The 13,890-nt window shown below is 43.0% G+C and overlaps 1 protein-coding gene across 2 annotated transcripts in view; it reads right to left on the bottom strand.

The window, feature by feature from the left end:
- The window catches only part of mxi1 (max interactor 1, dimerization protein), a 28,299-nt gene extending 24,079 nt beyond the window's left edge, over positions 1–4,220 (bottom strand). Inside the window, exons 1-2 of one of the 2 annotated variants that reach the window (XM_079159124.1) lie at positions 3,872–4,220; positions 1,386–1,488 (exon numbers count right to left, since the gene is read on the bottom strand). In XM_079159124.1, coding sequence (XP_079015250.1) covers positions 1,386–1,488; positions 3,872–4,103 — 335 coding nt within the window. In that variant the 5' untranslated portion in view covers positions 4,104–4,220. Of the gene's footprint in view, positions 1–1,385; positions 1,489–1,663; positions 2,148–3,871 lie in introns of those variants that run through there. The other variant, XM_079159125.1, reaches the window with a different exon arrangement.
- Positions 4,221–13,890: the final 9,670 nt, after the last annotated feature.

Genomic DNA, 13,890 nt, shown 5'->3' with positions numbered 1-13,890 from the left:
TGTGGCAGAAAAGCGCTTAGGTGTCAGCGGTTTTCCTTGTACATTGAAGATGATATTGTTTCAAAATGCTATTATTCTGTGTACTCGTGAAGAATTTCCCTATTAGGAGCAACTCTTTAGGGGCTTTATGACAACAGCCTCAGACCTATATCTGATCATGACTGTTGCCATGCAGAACTAGTAGGCAGCGTTCTGCGCTCGAGATGAGTAATGCGCACTTCCTGTTTGTGTCCCGCTCTTACATTAATATTAAAAGGCTCAGAGAGAGAGAGAGAGGGGGAGAGAGTGGGGCCTGCGTTTGATGCATGACTGTCAATGGACAGATTAATGTAAGCAGCCTAGCATCAAGAAAAAAAACACACACAATACCAATGAGTCTTAACTTTGGAGATTCTTATTAAAGGCGAGTTGCTTTCATCAGTGAGAGCATTGTGCTTGACAAGGGCTCAAGCAGCTGATGATGTGATTATCAGACAGTGTTACATCCAGCTGCACAATAGAATAGACCATAAGCTCCAGAGCACACACACATCAACAGCTTGATGTGGTGCATGCTTGATGATGCATACAACAAGAGGCTCAAACATGCTTTTCTTTAAATTATATAAAACAAGTGTAACAACAAATAACTGATTACCCTAGAACAGGATTAATCCTGGTAAAGACTCCACATATTCAGCATTGGAAAGCCACAACACCAGCCATAAATAGCAGTTTTTCCCCTTTAGGGCAAAAGGCAAAGCTATCCCTCTCTCCCAAAGTGTAGAATACATTTGACACAGGAGAAAATGACCACGACTTCCACTGAAAACTGAAATAATGACTCAATTTAAAATAAAGCAAAGGCCTGTGGGCTATTTCGACCGAGGGGTGAGAGGAATGCACAGCATTATAGATGACGTTTCGTCGCTTTAAAAACCGTCACTTTCACCGCGGTGCCTAACCTCAGCCACTGCAGTCTGTTTGACAATCAGCTGATGAAAAGCTAGCAGAGCCCTCGGTGCTACCCCCTCCCCCAAGCCAGCAGACAGCGGTGTGCACGGACATAGTGCAGTGCACCTATGTCCTAAACACGTCTCTAGTTGGACGAACATCCATGCAAACTTTTTTTGTTACATATATAGATATTTTTAACTAAAGAGTGTTTTTTTTCTGGACCGTGAAAAAGCTGCCAGCAACTGTATCCCCCCCGCTGTGGTGACAGCTCGCTTGTTTACCAAAACGTTGCTTTTACCAAACCACATGCTGGCTGCACCACCTCCCAGTACATCTCACGTAAAAGACAGTTTGAATTCCGAACACCTATCATCAGTAAAAGCAAGTAAATGCGTCGTCAACAGTGTCCACAATGTGCCAGGGATGAGAGAGAGAGAGACGTGTCTTACCTATTGTGGTTACTGCTAAACTTCTTATTTCGGAATTTTCTTTGCCTCTGGTAGTTTGTATTCGGACTTGATGGAAACGTCGAAGCATATCCGTGTTCACACTCTGTCGAAAGAAAATGTGTGGTTAACAGTTAAGCTAGTTTGGGCACTTTTTTCTCTCGACCATATATCCAACAAATCCTTCAGCTCGACATGAACATTCAGGTAAGCTAGTTCGAGTGCGTTTGTGAGGGAATTTTGCTGACAACACTTCCTATTTTGTTGTAATATATAATTACCTCTTTCTCTCCTTTCTAGATATTCCGCAGCTTCCAATAACCGTTGGACATTTATGAGCTGAACAGCCGTCATTCTCTCGTGAGGCTGTCGTTGACGTTAGCTAGGCTCTCTTCAGGTTAACGTTAGCTTCGCAGAAAGCAGCAACGGCAGGTCGTTGTTTTTGAATAACAGGGAAGAGGGTGCATCGGTTATTACTGCACTGCGTGATATTTAAAAAACGTCGTGTTATTATTTTGGTCAGTGTCTTCGCTGGCTCATCTGCAGCCTTTGTCGAAAGAAGAGGGGGGAAATCCAGTGTTTCCAAGCTGGCAAGCTACAGCCAATCCTTGCCAGGTTTCGTTATAAGAAAAGGTCAAAATCAGTGTATCAAAGTATTAAAAGTTTCGAGGAAACACGATATTAAATGTTTACAAAAACGGATATAAACAATATAAAATTCCCCCGAGGGAGCCCAGAGCCAGCAAAGTGACTGCTGCTGCTCGTTTCCTCTCCTCTCCTGTTTGTTTACCTAGCTGCACAGCTGAGAGGCGGGGACCTGGCGGAGAGGCCGGTCTTGCGCGGTGCATTCCGGGAAACGGAGTCTTTCGGTGCGTTTATAAATTACTGTCAAACATGCCCAATATACATAATTTTTAGCACGCTGTTACTGCGATTTATCAAGTAAGACACCGTCCGTAATTATTTAATGATTTACCTTTAAGAATGGCAGGTCAGTTTATTGATTAAATACATATGTGGCACAGATCAACATATATGTGTGTGTATATATATATATATATATATATATATATATGAAGTTAATGTGATTATCATTCCTGCAAGGTTTATTCGAGGTTATTGCTGCTGTGGCAATTAAGACAAATAATGATGAAATACATTATAATGCAATTATGATCAAATATGCACCATTATTCTAGATCACAGGCCTGAAATAGTTAGGATACGACAATTATTCATATAATAGATAGGTCGAGGCGGTTGTTTGATGTGTTACTGACGAAATAAAAATACTAATTTTGTGCCATTTTTGCTCTCACATTCACTTTTTCCATTCCCCTCTCTGCAAAAAAAAAAAAAGCCCTACAAATCCCATGATCCACCACGACCATAGGGGTGTACTTGCCGGCTGAAGCCAGGCCCAGCAACACATGACGTCGCTACCGAGCGGGCGTCTGATTGGCGGATGGCTTTGACAGGCGTTGAGGGTTGAGCTCGCACCTGACCAACCGCAGAGGAGCTTTGCGCCATGTGGAAACCAGTGGGACACGCCCACAAATAGCAGGAAGCAAACAATCGAGAGAAGAGCTGAGCTGCTGCAAAAATCGCCACGTTACATTATAATAGGTTATATTACTCAAAGGTCTTTTGCGACGCGCACGAGCCCATATACTCAGCATTTCTGCACAGCAGCCCTGAACGAAAAGCGATGGAAAAACAGCTTATTTTCCACTGTCTTTGAATCATGACTTGTTAAAAGGAAACTAGGACATCATTAATAATTCATTTTTAAAAAGTCGTTTTTAATATTGCATTTGTTACAAATGAGCTGCCATTAAAGGATACGTGGGGCATGATGTATCTGCAATTTGATAGGCCACTTGCAATTAACCCTATATGAAGGGTTTATAAGTTATTAAAAAAAATAAAGCTAATTAAACAGTCAGGCGATACGTTTGCATGTTTCACATATGTCCGATTCACCATTCAGTTGTTTCATTTGCGTTATATCTATAAAGTTACATGTTTTTTCGATGGAGTCTGCGGGGGCACAATGACATCATCCTAAACTGAGTTGGAGGGCGCTGCGATGTGGTCAGATTTATCATATCGGAGTGGTTGCCAACATGCACACCCACACAGCCCATCGTAATGTCATGCAACTTTATCAATGCTGTTGTGAAAAAATATTACAGATTCCCGGGATGAGTGCTGTGCAGGCGCAAAGCGATACACGGCACTCATCATGCAGGTAATGCAGACACAAATAGTCCGGATACCAGTGAAAGCATAGAGCCTATTATACTCTATAATTGATATATTGATACATCAGTCATATTAGTCTGGTGCAGGCTGTGCTTACAGCAGGCAGTGGTGCTTAGTTGAATGAACTCAGCCCTTTGTTGTCTGAGACTATTGACAATGAAGTCTTGTTTTCCTGAAATTCAGAGGCAAACGACAAGGATCAAACGCAGCACATAAAAACTCACTTCCGTCCTTCCTCTCGGCGCTCTCGAGAAACCGAGCAGCTTCCAGCAAAACTTGTACGTTTTTCAGAAAAGTGTTGATCTGCTCCATGTGGGAGTCTTTGGAGTTGAAGACGTCATTGAAAGGGCAACTACTAGACATGTCGAAATCTTGCTGATCCAAGAGAGACGCCTCGGAATCAAAAAAGAACTCCTCACTCTTCAAACTTCCTCTTTGCATCTCACTTTGGGCCATTTTTTTTCCCCACCCTGTTTAGTTTGTGTGGCTTCGGAGCTGGGCGGCGTGCTGAGCGCGTTAGACAGTGAGGCAGCTACTAGTGGATGCTGCTCTTGTCAGATGGTTTCTCTTCTCTTTTTCTGAATGCGGGGTGTTCAATGTGGAGCAGTGGCCAATGTCAGTAGATGGTGGTGCATGGGAAAACGAGAGCCCGGCCCCCCCCTCTGTCTGAGGAGTCCGCATGGTCCTTGTGCCCGTCGGTGATACACTTTCTGTTCTACAGAATAAAACAAAACAAGTAAACAGGCACATTCACATGTCAATGTGACATTACGATTACACAGTTTAGTATTCTATTTCATACACAAATAGAGCTGATATATGTGTTTTTATTAGTGAATACAATGTAGCCTCATCATCATATCAGAAGAGAATGTAATTGTAATATTAATACTTTTACTGTAGTCTACTGCTATTTTACTTATATCAGCATGCCACTTTACTAAGCCGGTAACTGATAAACAAATGTACATGAGTATTTCTCAGTTCAAGATTTGGCTTTCAATGTAAAAATAAGCTGCTCAAAAGTTGTATAAATATATGAACGACGTTAAAAATCTAGCTGGATGTTGGACACCCACTGCTACTCTCATTGTATGAATGATATCTATCATATGCATCTATTGCACTTCTGTCCATCCTGGGAGAGGGATCCCCCCTCTTTTGCTCTTCTTAAGGTTTCTTCCTTTTTTTCCTCCCTGTTAAAGGTTCATTTGGGGGAGTTTTTCCTGTGCCGATGTGAGGGTTCTGGGACAGAGGATGTCATATGTGTACAGATTGTAAAGCCCTCTGAGCCAAATTTGTGATTTGTGTTGAAATATTCTATTAATTTGGTACAGTAGGCATATGGTATAAAGGCATAGCCACATGTCTTCCTTGCAGAATGTGATGTAACACAGTAATAGATAGAATAGATATCAGCACACAGATCTATGCAGAGTGTACTTTATATCTATGCACAGCTATCTATTGTATGAGTTTGATACTCCCAGCCCCTTAGTTATGATCAAGAATGGTGGAGCAGCCGTTATCCTGCATTGAGCTGTAATAGAAAATGAAAATAAAGGGCGTGACCTGTATGACATCAGGTGGATGAGTGGACATAATTCACACCTGATTGTGCATTTACTGGAAATAGCTCCACTGATTTCCTGTTTTCAATGCTCATGTGGTATGTTACTTCATAAAAAATGTAATTGACATTTTACTTAAAGAAGTAAATGGATGTATTAGGAGCAGCAGTAGCTGGTAGGGAAAGCAATAAAGTAGCAGCAGTGGTAACTTTGTGATAGTTGAGTGTTTGCTTTCTACGCCTGAAAGACATCACACCCAGGATGGCCTTCAGTAGAAACACTAACCTTGAAGAGGAACTTCAATAACTGTGTGTAAAATAACACTAGTGAGTCTGTAGATGTTTCATTATGAGTCAGCAATGGTAACTGAGAGATACTCTAAGTCCGAAGACTCGATGTCGTGCCATTCTCACTAGACCTTTGGCTGAGCTGTTTTTACACTGCTGCAGAGTCCGTTTTGAACCAGAACATGTCGAGGCAGAGGCCCGTACTCAGCTCAGATACCCCCTCCCCTTCTGCCACTTCAAAGAGCCAGCAGCAGCCCATGAGCGTTTGATGTAAAGTTCACAGAAACGGAAACTTTCAAGTTGGACGCACAAGGGAATCTCTGAAGGTCCCTGCCCCACCTCTCTACCCCCAGTGAGGGCTGTAGAGGAAGGAAACCCAATGCAGAGCAGTCCCATGAACAGTTTGGAGGCTGCCACCACCTGTACATTGACAAAAGGTTATTGAGAAAAGCACTCGGCCACACCTTCATTGGGATTTTAGGCCAGCTTCCCCATTTGAGGTTACTGAGTGCATCCTTGTTGACTGTGCTTTTTTAGGTTGCATTTGCGCCCTATAGTGCATAGCTTCAGGGCAACTGTCCATCAATTCACAGACATGAGAAATTGTTACGGCTAGACCATATTTTCTTCTCAGTAAAGATCACACAGGGTCACAAGCCCAACAGGCCACACACGCCACTGTTGGACCAGTCAGTTCACGTACTGCAGGGAGGGAGAATAGAGGAATGCTGAAAAGCAGCCCCATAGGCATCACTGGTCACAGTATGAAGGTAAAGACCGAGGTATATCTCATGTCCTACAGACACATTGTTTGTAGCCAGGTCAAACCATTCCTCTTCATGCTATCTTTCCAATTAAAGGAATGAAAAGGCAGCACGCATGTCAAATCAACCATAGACTACAGCCATAGGAGACACAGGGACCGAGGTCAAACGCTTTCAACAAGTTCATTTTTCTGAGCCCGAGGGGCAAACCACAACAACCTCCCGCACATCTGTGAAAGGGGGGAAAGTAGCAAATGACAAAACAAATGCTATACTGTCTCCTAAATGGAAATTAAATGAAGTGCTACAACAGGGATGGCCCTTTCACTGGAATGACCTTAGATCATCAGTAAAAATTAGGACTGCGATAACTTTAGTTTTAGTTTAATCTGTGGATAATTAATAAATATATATAATAGTGAAAAATCTTCACAAATTCACTGAGCCAAACAGGATGTCACCAAAAGCTTTATGTGTCAAACCAACTGTTTAAAAGCCAAAAGTATTCAATTCAAAATCATATAAACAGAGAAGTCAGATTTTAGTTATGCAAGGGGCTCTAGTGATGGCAATGTTGGACAGTTCCTCCTACACTTAGGCCAAGACTGAAATGTCTATAACTATTGGGTTTCCATGAAACTTTGTTCATGGTCCCTAGACGATGAATCCTACTGGCTTTGGCGACCCCCCCACTTTTCCTCTAGTGCCACCACAAGCGTGACACTTGTGACTCAGAGGAAAATATCTTGTCAACTGTCTGATGGATTGCCATGAATGTAGCTTGAAATATTCAGGGTTCCAGGAGGATACATACACATACACATACACATACACTTTGGTGATCCCCAGACTTTTCATCTAGTGCCATTTTCAGATCAAAATATTAATTTGTCTAAAACTCTTGTTTATGACCAACTCTTGCAAAATGTATAACATTGGGTTTAGTGCTAATTAGCAAATGTAAGTGTGTTAGCCTGCTGAACATCAACAAGTTAGCATTGTGATTGTCAGCATGTTAGCATAGTGACATTAGCATTTAGCTCAACGCTCCGCTGTGCCTAAGCATAGCCTCACAGAACTGCTAGCATGGCTGTAGTCTTAAGCTTTGTTTATACTCTCGCGTAGCACTGTGGCGGTTTCCTCCACAGATGGTGTGGGAGCTACAATGAAGCACAAAGGTGTTAATGCTCGTCATAATGACTTCTTGCTTATCATAATAAGCAAGAAGTCAATGAGTGTAACTGGCAAAACAGCATTAACCAATCTTCACAATGCTGAGGAGGAATTGTAAGTAACTGTAGACTCATATCTCATAATCATGGACTAAGTATCTGCCTTTATACAAGCCCTGCAAAAGAAAGAAGTCAAGTTTTAATATCAAGGATTATTTTTAAGATGTTAATAGTGCTTTTATCAGTGAACTACTTGCGACAGTCATGTCTGAAAAGCTCAGAGCGCCTAGTTACAGAAATTGTACAAGTCAGAGTGCACAACCAAGCGACCACTTGAGGGGCCTTCGCGCTTAACTCACAACCTTTGATGATCTAATTTTCTAGTGCGCACCACAAGCCGGCTTCACTACGGTGAGAAATTACAATCAATAAATGTATTAAAATAGCTAAAGATTAATTATTTTGTTCATCAACTTATTATTTCAGCACTGAGTGACATCTGGAGTGTTTAAATGGAGAGCAGTACTGATATGAGGATGGTAGAGCTGATGTTGTAGCTCAAGGATGAAGATCATAATGTGACGATGATGATGATGACAATGCAAGCCCATCATTTATCATAAGCAACCATTTGTTTTCAGGGGATATGAAACCATTTTGAGGCACGGTGAACATTGATCTAATTACAATTTGCCGGGGCGAAATGAAAGAGTTTGGTTTGTTGGAGCCATCTTGCATCATCCCTGAGTCAACATCATCTATTCAATCTCTGTGGATTGAGGACATATTAGAGAAACCGGCAAAATTAAACTCTCAAATCTTTTGAAGGCTATAACGCAGGGATGGGAGACACATTGAAACAATAAAGAACACTCAGCTATAATGGGTCTCTCTCGCCCCTCATTGCTTCCCCTGAAAAGTCACTGACATTTTCGTAAATGTCACAGATCTACGTCATTCTCTGGGGACCACTTCAACTGGTGGCGTTCACGGGCAATTAGGTAACGTCTACAACGTGCAACCCAGGAGGTAGAGCGGGAGGAAACGGAGAAGGGCGACTGAGTTATAGGAGGAAAGAGGGGAAAACTGTTTAAAGAAATTGAGTGATAGTTGAGAGAATATCATCGAATGTCTTGAGGATAAACATGCACTGACCTCCAGGATGAAACCTTTGTCCGGACAGCAGGGAGTAGAGATTTGAAGAGTGGCCATTCATTCTGCTGACCTTTTCACAGCCTTGTATCCCTGTCTGTTTAGCTTTCCAAAGCACCAGAAGCACTCTTCTGCTTCTCATTCACCCAGTCGGCCTTTTGACCTCTTCCTATATGTACTGTTTCCACAAGGTGAATGAGTAAACGGATGAATTTTCATTGAAACTAAAGGATGAAACTAAACACAGCAGCATGCCTAAACACTGTTAAGCATGTCCAATTAAAAGATGCATATCAAAATACATTACAAACGGTTACTTCCAAAGATTGACTATAGAGCATGTGAGTGTCAGCTGCAGGGTGGAACCATGCGCCCTAAATCAGCCTCTCTCTTTTGTTTTGGCCTCTGTCCACTGGTGTGGTTAACAAGGCCCCTGAAAGAGACCCTCATCCTAAACCTTTATGTCCTCTCCTCATCAGTCACAATAAGTATTTGTTCTCCATGGGAGGTCAAGCTTGACACACAAACACTGAATACATGTCCTGCCTGCGGTTTTTTTCCCCCCTCCACAGATAAATTACTGTAATTGCTGGCTTACATGTGAACCAACCGTTGTGACACTTTACATCACAAACTCACACAAATCTGCAAATCCCAGATTGAATTGTCCCAAGGTACACAACAATTAGCTACCACTGTGTTTCGGTTGCACCTTATTTACAAAACCCGCTGTGCAAACCGACAGCAAGCTAGCACAGGTGCCTGAGCGTAATTGCTGCTTGTTTAAAACACCGTCCATCAGATAGAGGGGACGCTCGTTCAAAGAATAAATGACCGGGTGAGAGTGACAAAGCATTTTTTCTTTTTCTTTTCGTGGGAGCCTCTTCAGCTGACCTCATGTTGACACCGCGGGCTGTGCTACCGTCGGTGTGCTTATTTTCCCAAGGGCCCCGAGCTGTGCGGTTGTCTGCTTTGTCAGGGCTTTCTGTCAAAGATACTAATCTGTCTTCCATCAAGATTGCAGTCAGGCTCTTCTTTTGTTTGGCTCGAACCGTGCAGCCGCTTGGGAAAGGCTTCCTGGGTATTATCTCCATTCCAGGATATTCTCAGCCCTTCCTTGTGATACAGTATCAAAACAACACATTATACAGCTGTACCCCGCCCTGTTCCTCAAATCAGCGCTGCTGATGCCACTACATCTGCACTTCTCTATCTCAATTCTCACTTCCTGTCTCAACACTGTCCCCGGTGCATATTTCCACTATTTAAAAAAAAAATTCACTTCAGTGTTCTACGGTGAGAGAGGACACCCAAAACACCCAAAGCACTAAGTCACTCAGAAACATGCTGATGAAACGACGGTGGGTGAAACATAAACCCGTTAGACGGCAGACTGGTGTTGCCCCTCCCGAGGCGACTTGCTCTTTGGCTCTTGGTGACCATTGTTCGCCTCTGTTCCCAGGCACTGACATCTGGTGACAATGGCTGCGGCGGGAAAGAGGAAAGAGAGCCTGCACACTTACACAAATACATACAAACACACACACACACACACACACACACACACGCACACACACAAAGAAACATCCAGAATATTTGCAGACATCAGAGAAACAAACAAACTGTGTGTAAGGAACTGAAACAAAGGGCTAAATTGAGTGCACACACACACACACACATGCACATGCACATGTTTACAAAGTTACATATGAACACACACAGAAAAGGAAGCAAACTAAACATCTCTAAACAGAAATGAACTCGAAGGCGAGAGTGGAACCAAAAAAAGAATGAAAGCACAAACAAACACAGTTGCAGACGGTTATGCACGCACACACACACACACACTTCCCCAGGAATAGGTGGGGCGAGATACAGAGTGACACACACACACACACACACACACACACACACACACACATTGGTACATGCAGAGCCATACAAAGTAATGCAGACAAGTCAGACATGCTTATTAAAAGTTTAAGGGACCACACAAAACCAGCACACACATGTACAAATACACATGGTCACACACACACACACACACACACACACACACACACACACACACACACACACACACGTAACCCTGTTAAAGTGGAAAGTTAGACAGATAGGCTGAGCGGGGGACACACGCACACCCAGCATGTCCTTTCTCTTGGCGACGGCATACCATTGTGAGCATTGTTTGCTTCTGGTTTCCGTGCTAACCTGCCATTTACCCACGGGGGCCTCAGACTGCTGTCTCTGTGTCTCTGCAGCACCACTGGAGGTGTGGCACCGCGCTCCCCTAAAACATTACAAACCCCCCCCCCCCTTCCTCCCTTCTGCCACCTCCTGCTACCCGCCTCTACCTTGTGTCTCTGATGTGGGGCAAATTAGACAGGAGGGCCTTGGGGCAGTGTGTCTCCTCTGCAAATTAGAGGAGAGAGAACAGAGGAAGGCCGGCGAGAGAGGGCGTACGCAGGACAAGGAGAGAGAGAGAAAGAGAGAGAGAGAGGGAGAGAGAGAGAGAGAGAGAGAGAGAGAGAGAGAGATTACAGGTTCAAAGAGCTAATGACCTGTATAGGAGGAGGCCAGTAATGGGAGTCGGTGGAGGAATAGGACAAGAAAGAGACATGACCTCATCCCTGTTGCTGGTTTAGCCTGATCAGACCAGGAAGTAGGACATTCGTTTCCTCACAAAATAGGATGAACTGGAAGCTTGTTGACGTAGTGACGAGCTCACTAACCAGATAAGTTAACAAGTAATTATTTGCATCCACGTCTGTCTCACGACTGACAGTAAACCATATGCAACGTCTCTTTTGTGGATCAGTCCCTATTCCATCTTAGCGGGGTTATCCAAATTATTTTTGGTGTGACACAGACAATATGAAAGCTTTGTCATTGAGCCCTGAAGCTGGTTTACTCGGATTTATCAAATAACAAACGTTGACTATATCGTAAAAAGAAAAAAATTCTGCTCATATTGTCAGCAACTCCCACGAAGAGGCCAAAAACAACAACGTGGTGTGGTCTGTATCTCAATATTCGCTGACCCCCCACACTGTCTGTGGCTTAACTAGTCCATTAGTTCCCACTGAAGACGTAATTCTTTAAAAACAGGTCCCAAATATATACTTTGATTTTTTTAAAAAAAAGGCTTAATCATTTCCTAAAACAGCTGTGCAATGCAGTTTTTAGCAAACGTTATTCACACAGGAGTAAATACTGCTTTTGGTGGGGACTATTTTAAGCACTGGATTAATACAGATTTGGTGTTCAAGTGTAGTAGTATTTACAGCAGCTGGATGACGTGTGTGTGGGATTGACTCAATGCCTGTGTTCATCTTAAAGGAAACATGTCAGCCAGTGCAACGTAGCGGCTAAATAAAATGATATATTTGTAATAGTTGTTGGACAACAATATGGGTTTTATAATTAAATGTGTTGTTTTTAATCATTTCATGGAATCTCATCAGACCGTCCTTGAGGTATTTACATCAAAACCCCACATTCAAGTGGATTTTCTTCTTCATGATGAAAACACAATGCGGTAAATTGTGGAGTTGGCGTTGCAGTTGGCCAGTAAATAATCATGCAGGCTTGGCATGATCTGCATGACAAATGGTTCTGCTTCTTTGTGGATTTTCTGGAATGTTGTCTGCAAAACGTCTGTCAACCAAATCCTAGATGTTGAGATGCATGGTCTTCAGTTTGCACAATAAAATGCCGCCAAATGCATTTCTTTGCTTTACATCTTCAGATGAACGTGTTAAACATGGCCAACATTATTTCATCCTCACAGAACACCAAGTGACGAAACACTTTCATTTGTCCCCAACACACACACACACACATGCAGGCACAATAACATGTTCATCTTTCTTGTCGCTGTAGACAAGAAGTCTCAGACCCCTGGAGACTCCACGGTGTGATGATTGTGTGCACTTAGAGATGCTGAAGGCGAGGTGAGAAGAGGAGCCCGAGGAGAAGGAAACAGAGGAGAGGAGAAGACATCAGAGGAGATGCTGTAGGAATCCTCCCTCTGTCGTTTTCACACTGGCTTCCTGTTGTCACTGTTCCCATTTCCTGTCCCAGAGGAAATCTGCTCGCACATCCCACAATTCTCCTTTTTTTTTGTTTGTTTATTTCCCGTCCTGGTCTGCTAAATACATTTTTATTTGTGGGGGGTGTACACACCTGTGGTATTTCTGTCTGAATATCAGAGTAACAAATAGATGACTCTGTATCTGGAGTCTTGAAGGAGCCACATTGTTCACATATGTGAAGTCTGACAATACCCTTGTTCAAATTCTTGTCATGTCTAGCAATGATTGGGTCAACCAACCGAACTACAAACACACATCCCCCTTCTTATCTTATCGTCCTTCACCTACTGTACGTACCTCTGGCTTTCCTCCCTTTTCTTTTTTTTATTTGTTCCCAGTTACTTCTTCCTTTCTCAGGCCTTCACCTTCCTCCCCCCCTGGGTTCTGTCTGTAAATCTCCCCCTCTCCTTCCCCTCCTTCTCCCCTCTGTCTGTTTTCTAAGACGGGGGGGGGGGGGCGTGCAGTCTGGCTGGGGATGCTGCGTGCAACAAGAGCAGTAACCTTTCTTTGGGTCCTTGCTGATTTCATTATTTTCATTATTGGGAGATTTCCACCGTAGCAATCCCATTAGGATAAGACGGGGCCCAGCAGGAGAGGGTGCGCTGCCTGGGGGTTTTGGGTGGTTCGTGTGTGTGTGTGTGTGTGTGTGTGTGAGTAAATGGAGTGGGTGTCCCGCAGGATAAGAGCCTTAACTTAAGCACAGCTACATTTACCCGGATTGTCAGGGGGGGGGGGGGGGGGGGCTAAATTAAGAATGTCTAAGTTTTGATATTTGCCTGTGACTTTAATAGCTGATTATGAGTGTAAAGCTGACCATTCAAAGATTTTCTTTATAAACTAAAATGAGCATCACAGTAATGTTGATTATCACTTTGAGATATTGTCAGCAATTCACCAACAACTGGAAAAATAGGGCTTCCAAACTGATCAGATACAGTCATTAGTTACATATAAAGTTGACAGGTAAATCATTCTGCACATGTGCAGTCAATCAATAAATCTCCTTAGATGAAATAATCCATGAAAAGAAACCTTGCTTCTCTAATCAGTTATTGGTGGTGTAAATCAACTTCACTGCCGTAAAGAGGAAGAGGAACTCTAGTCGTTTTTTTTTGCTGCTCTTAATATTTTATTTAGAAAACTGATGTCATCAAGTGTTTATCAGCTGGAGCGGTGACCAGGCCTTACCCTATTAGTGAGCAC

The sequence above is a fragment of the Pholis gunnellus genome (genome assembly GCF_910591455.1).
Source record: "Pholis gunnellus genome assembly, chromosome: 5".
Taxonomy (NCBI): Eukaryota; Metazoa; Chordata; class Actinopteri; order Perciformes; family Pholidae; genus Pholis; species Pholis gunnellus.
Note: the sequence above shows the minus strand (reverse complement) of the source record. Positions and strands in the feature narration are given on the sequence as shown.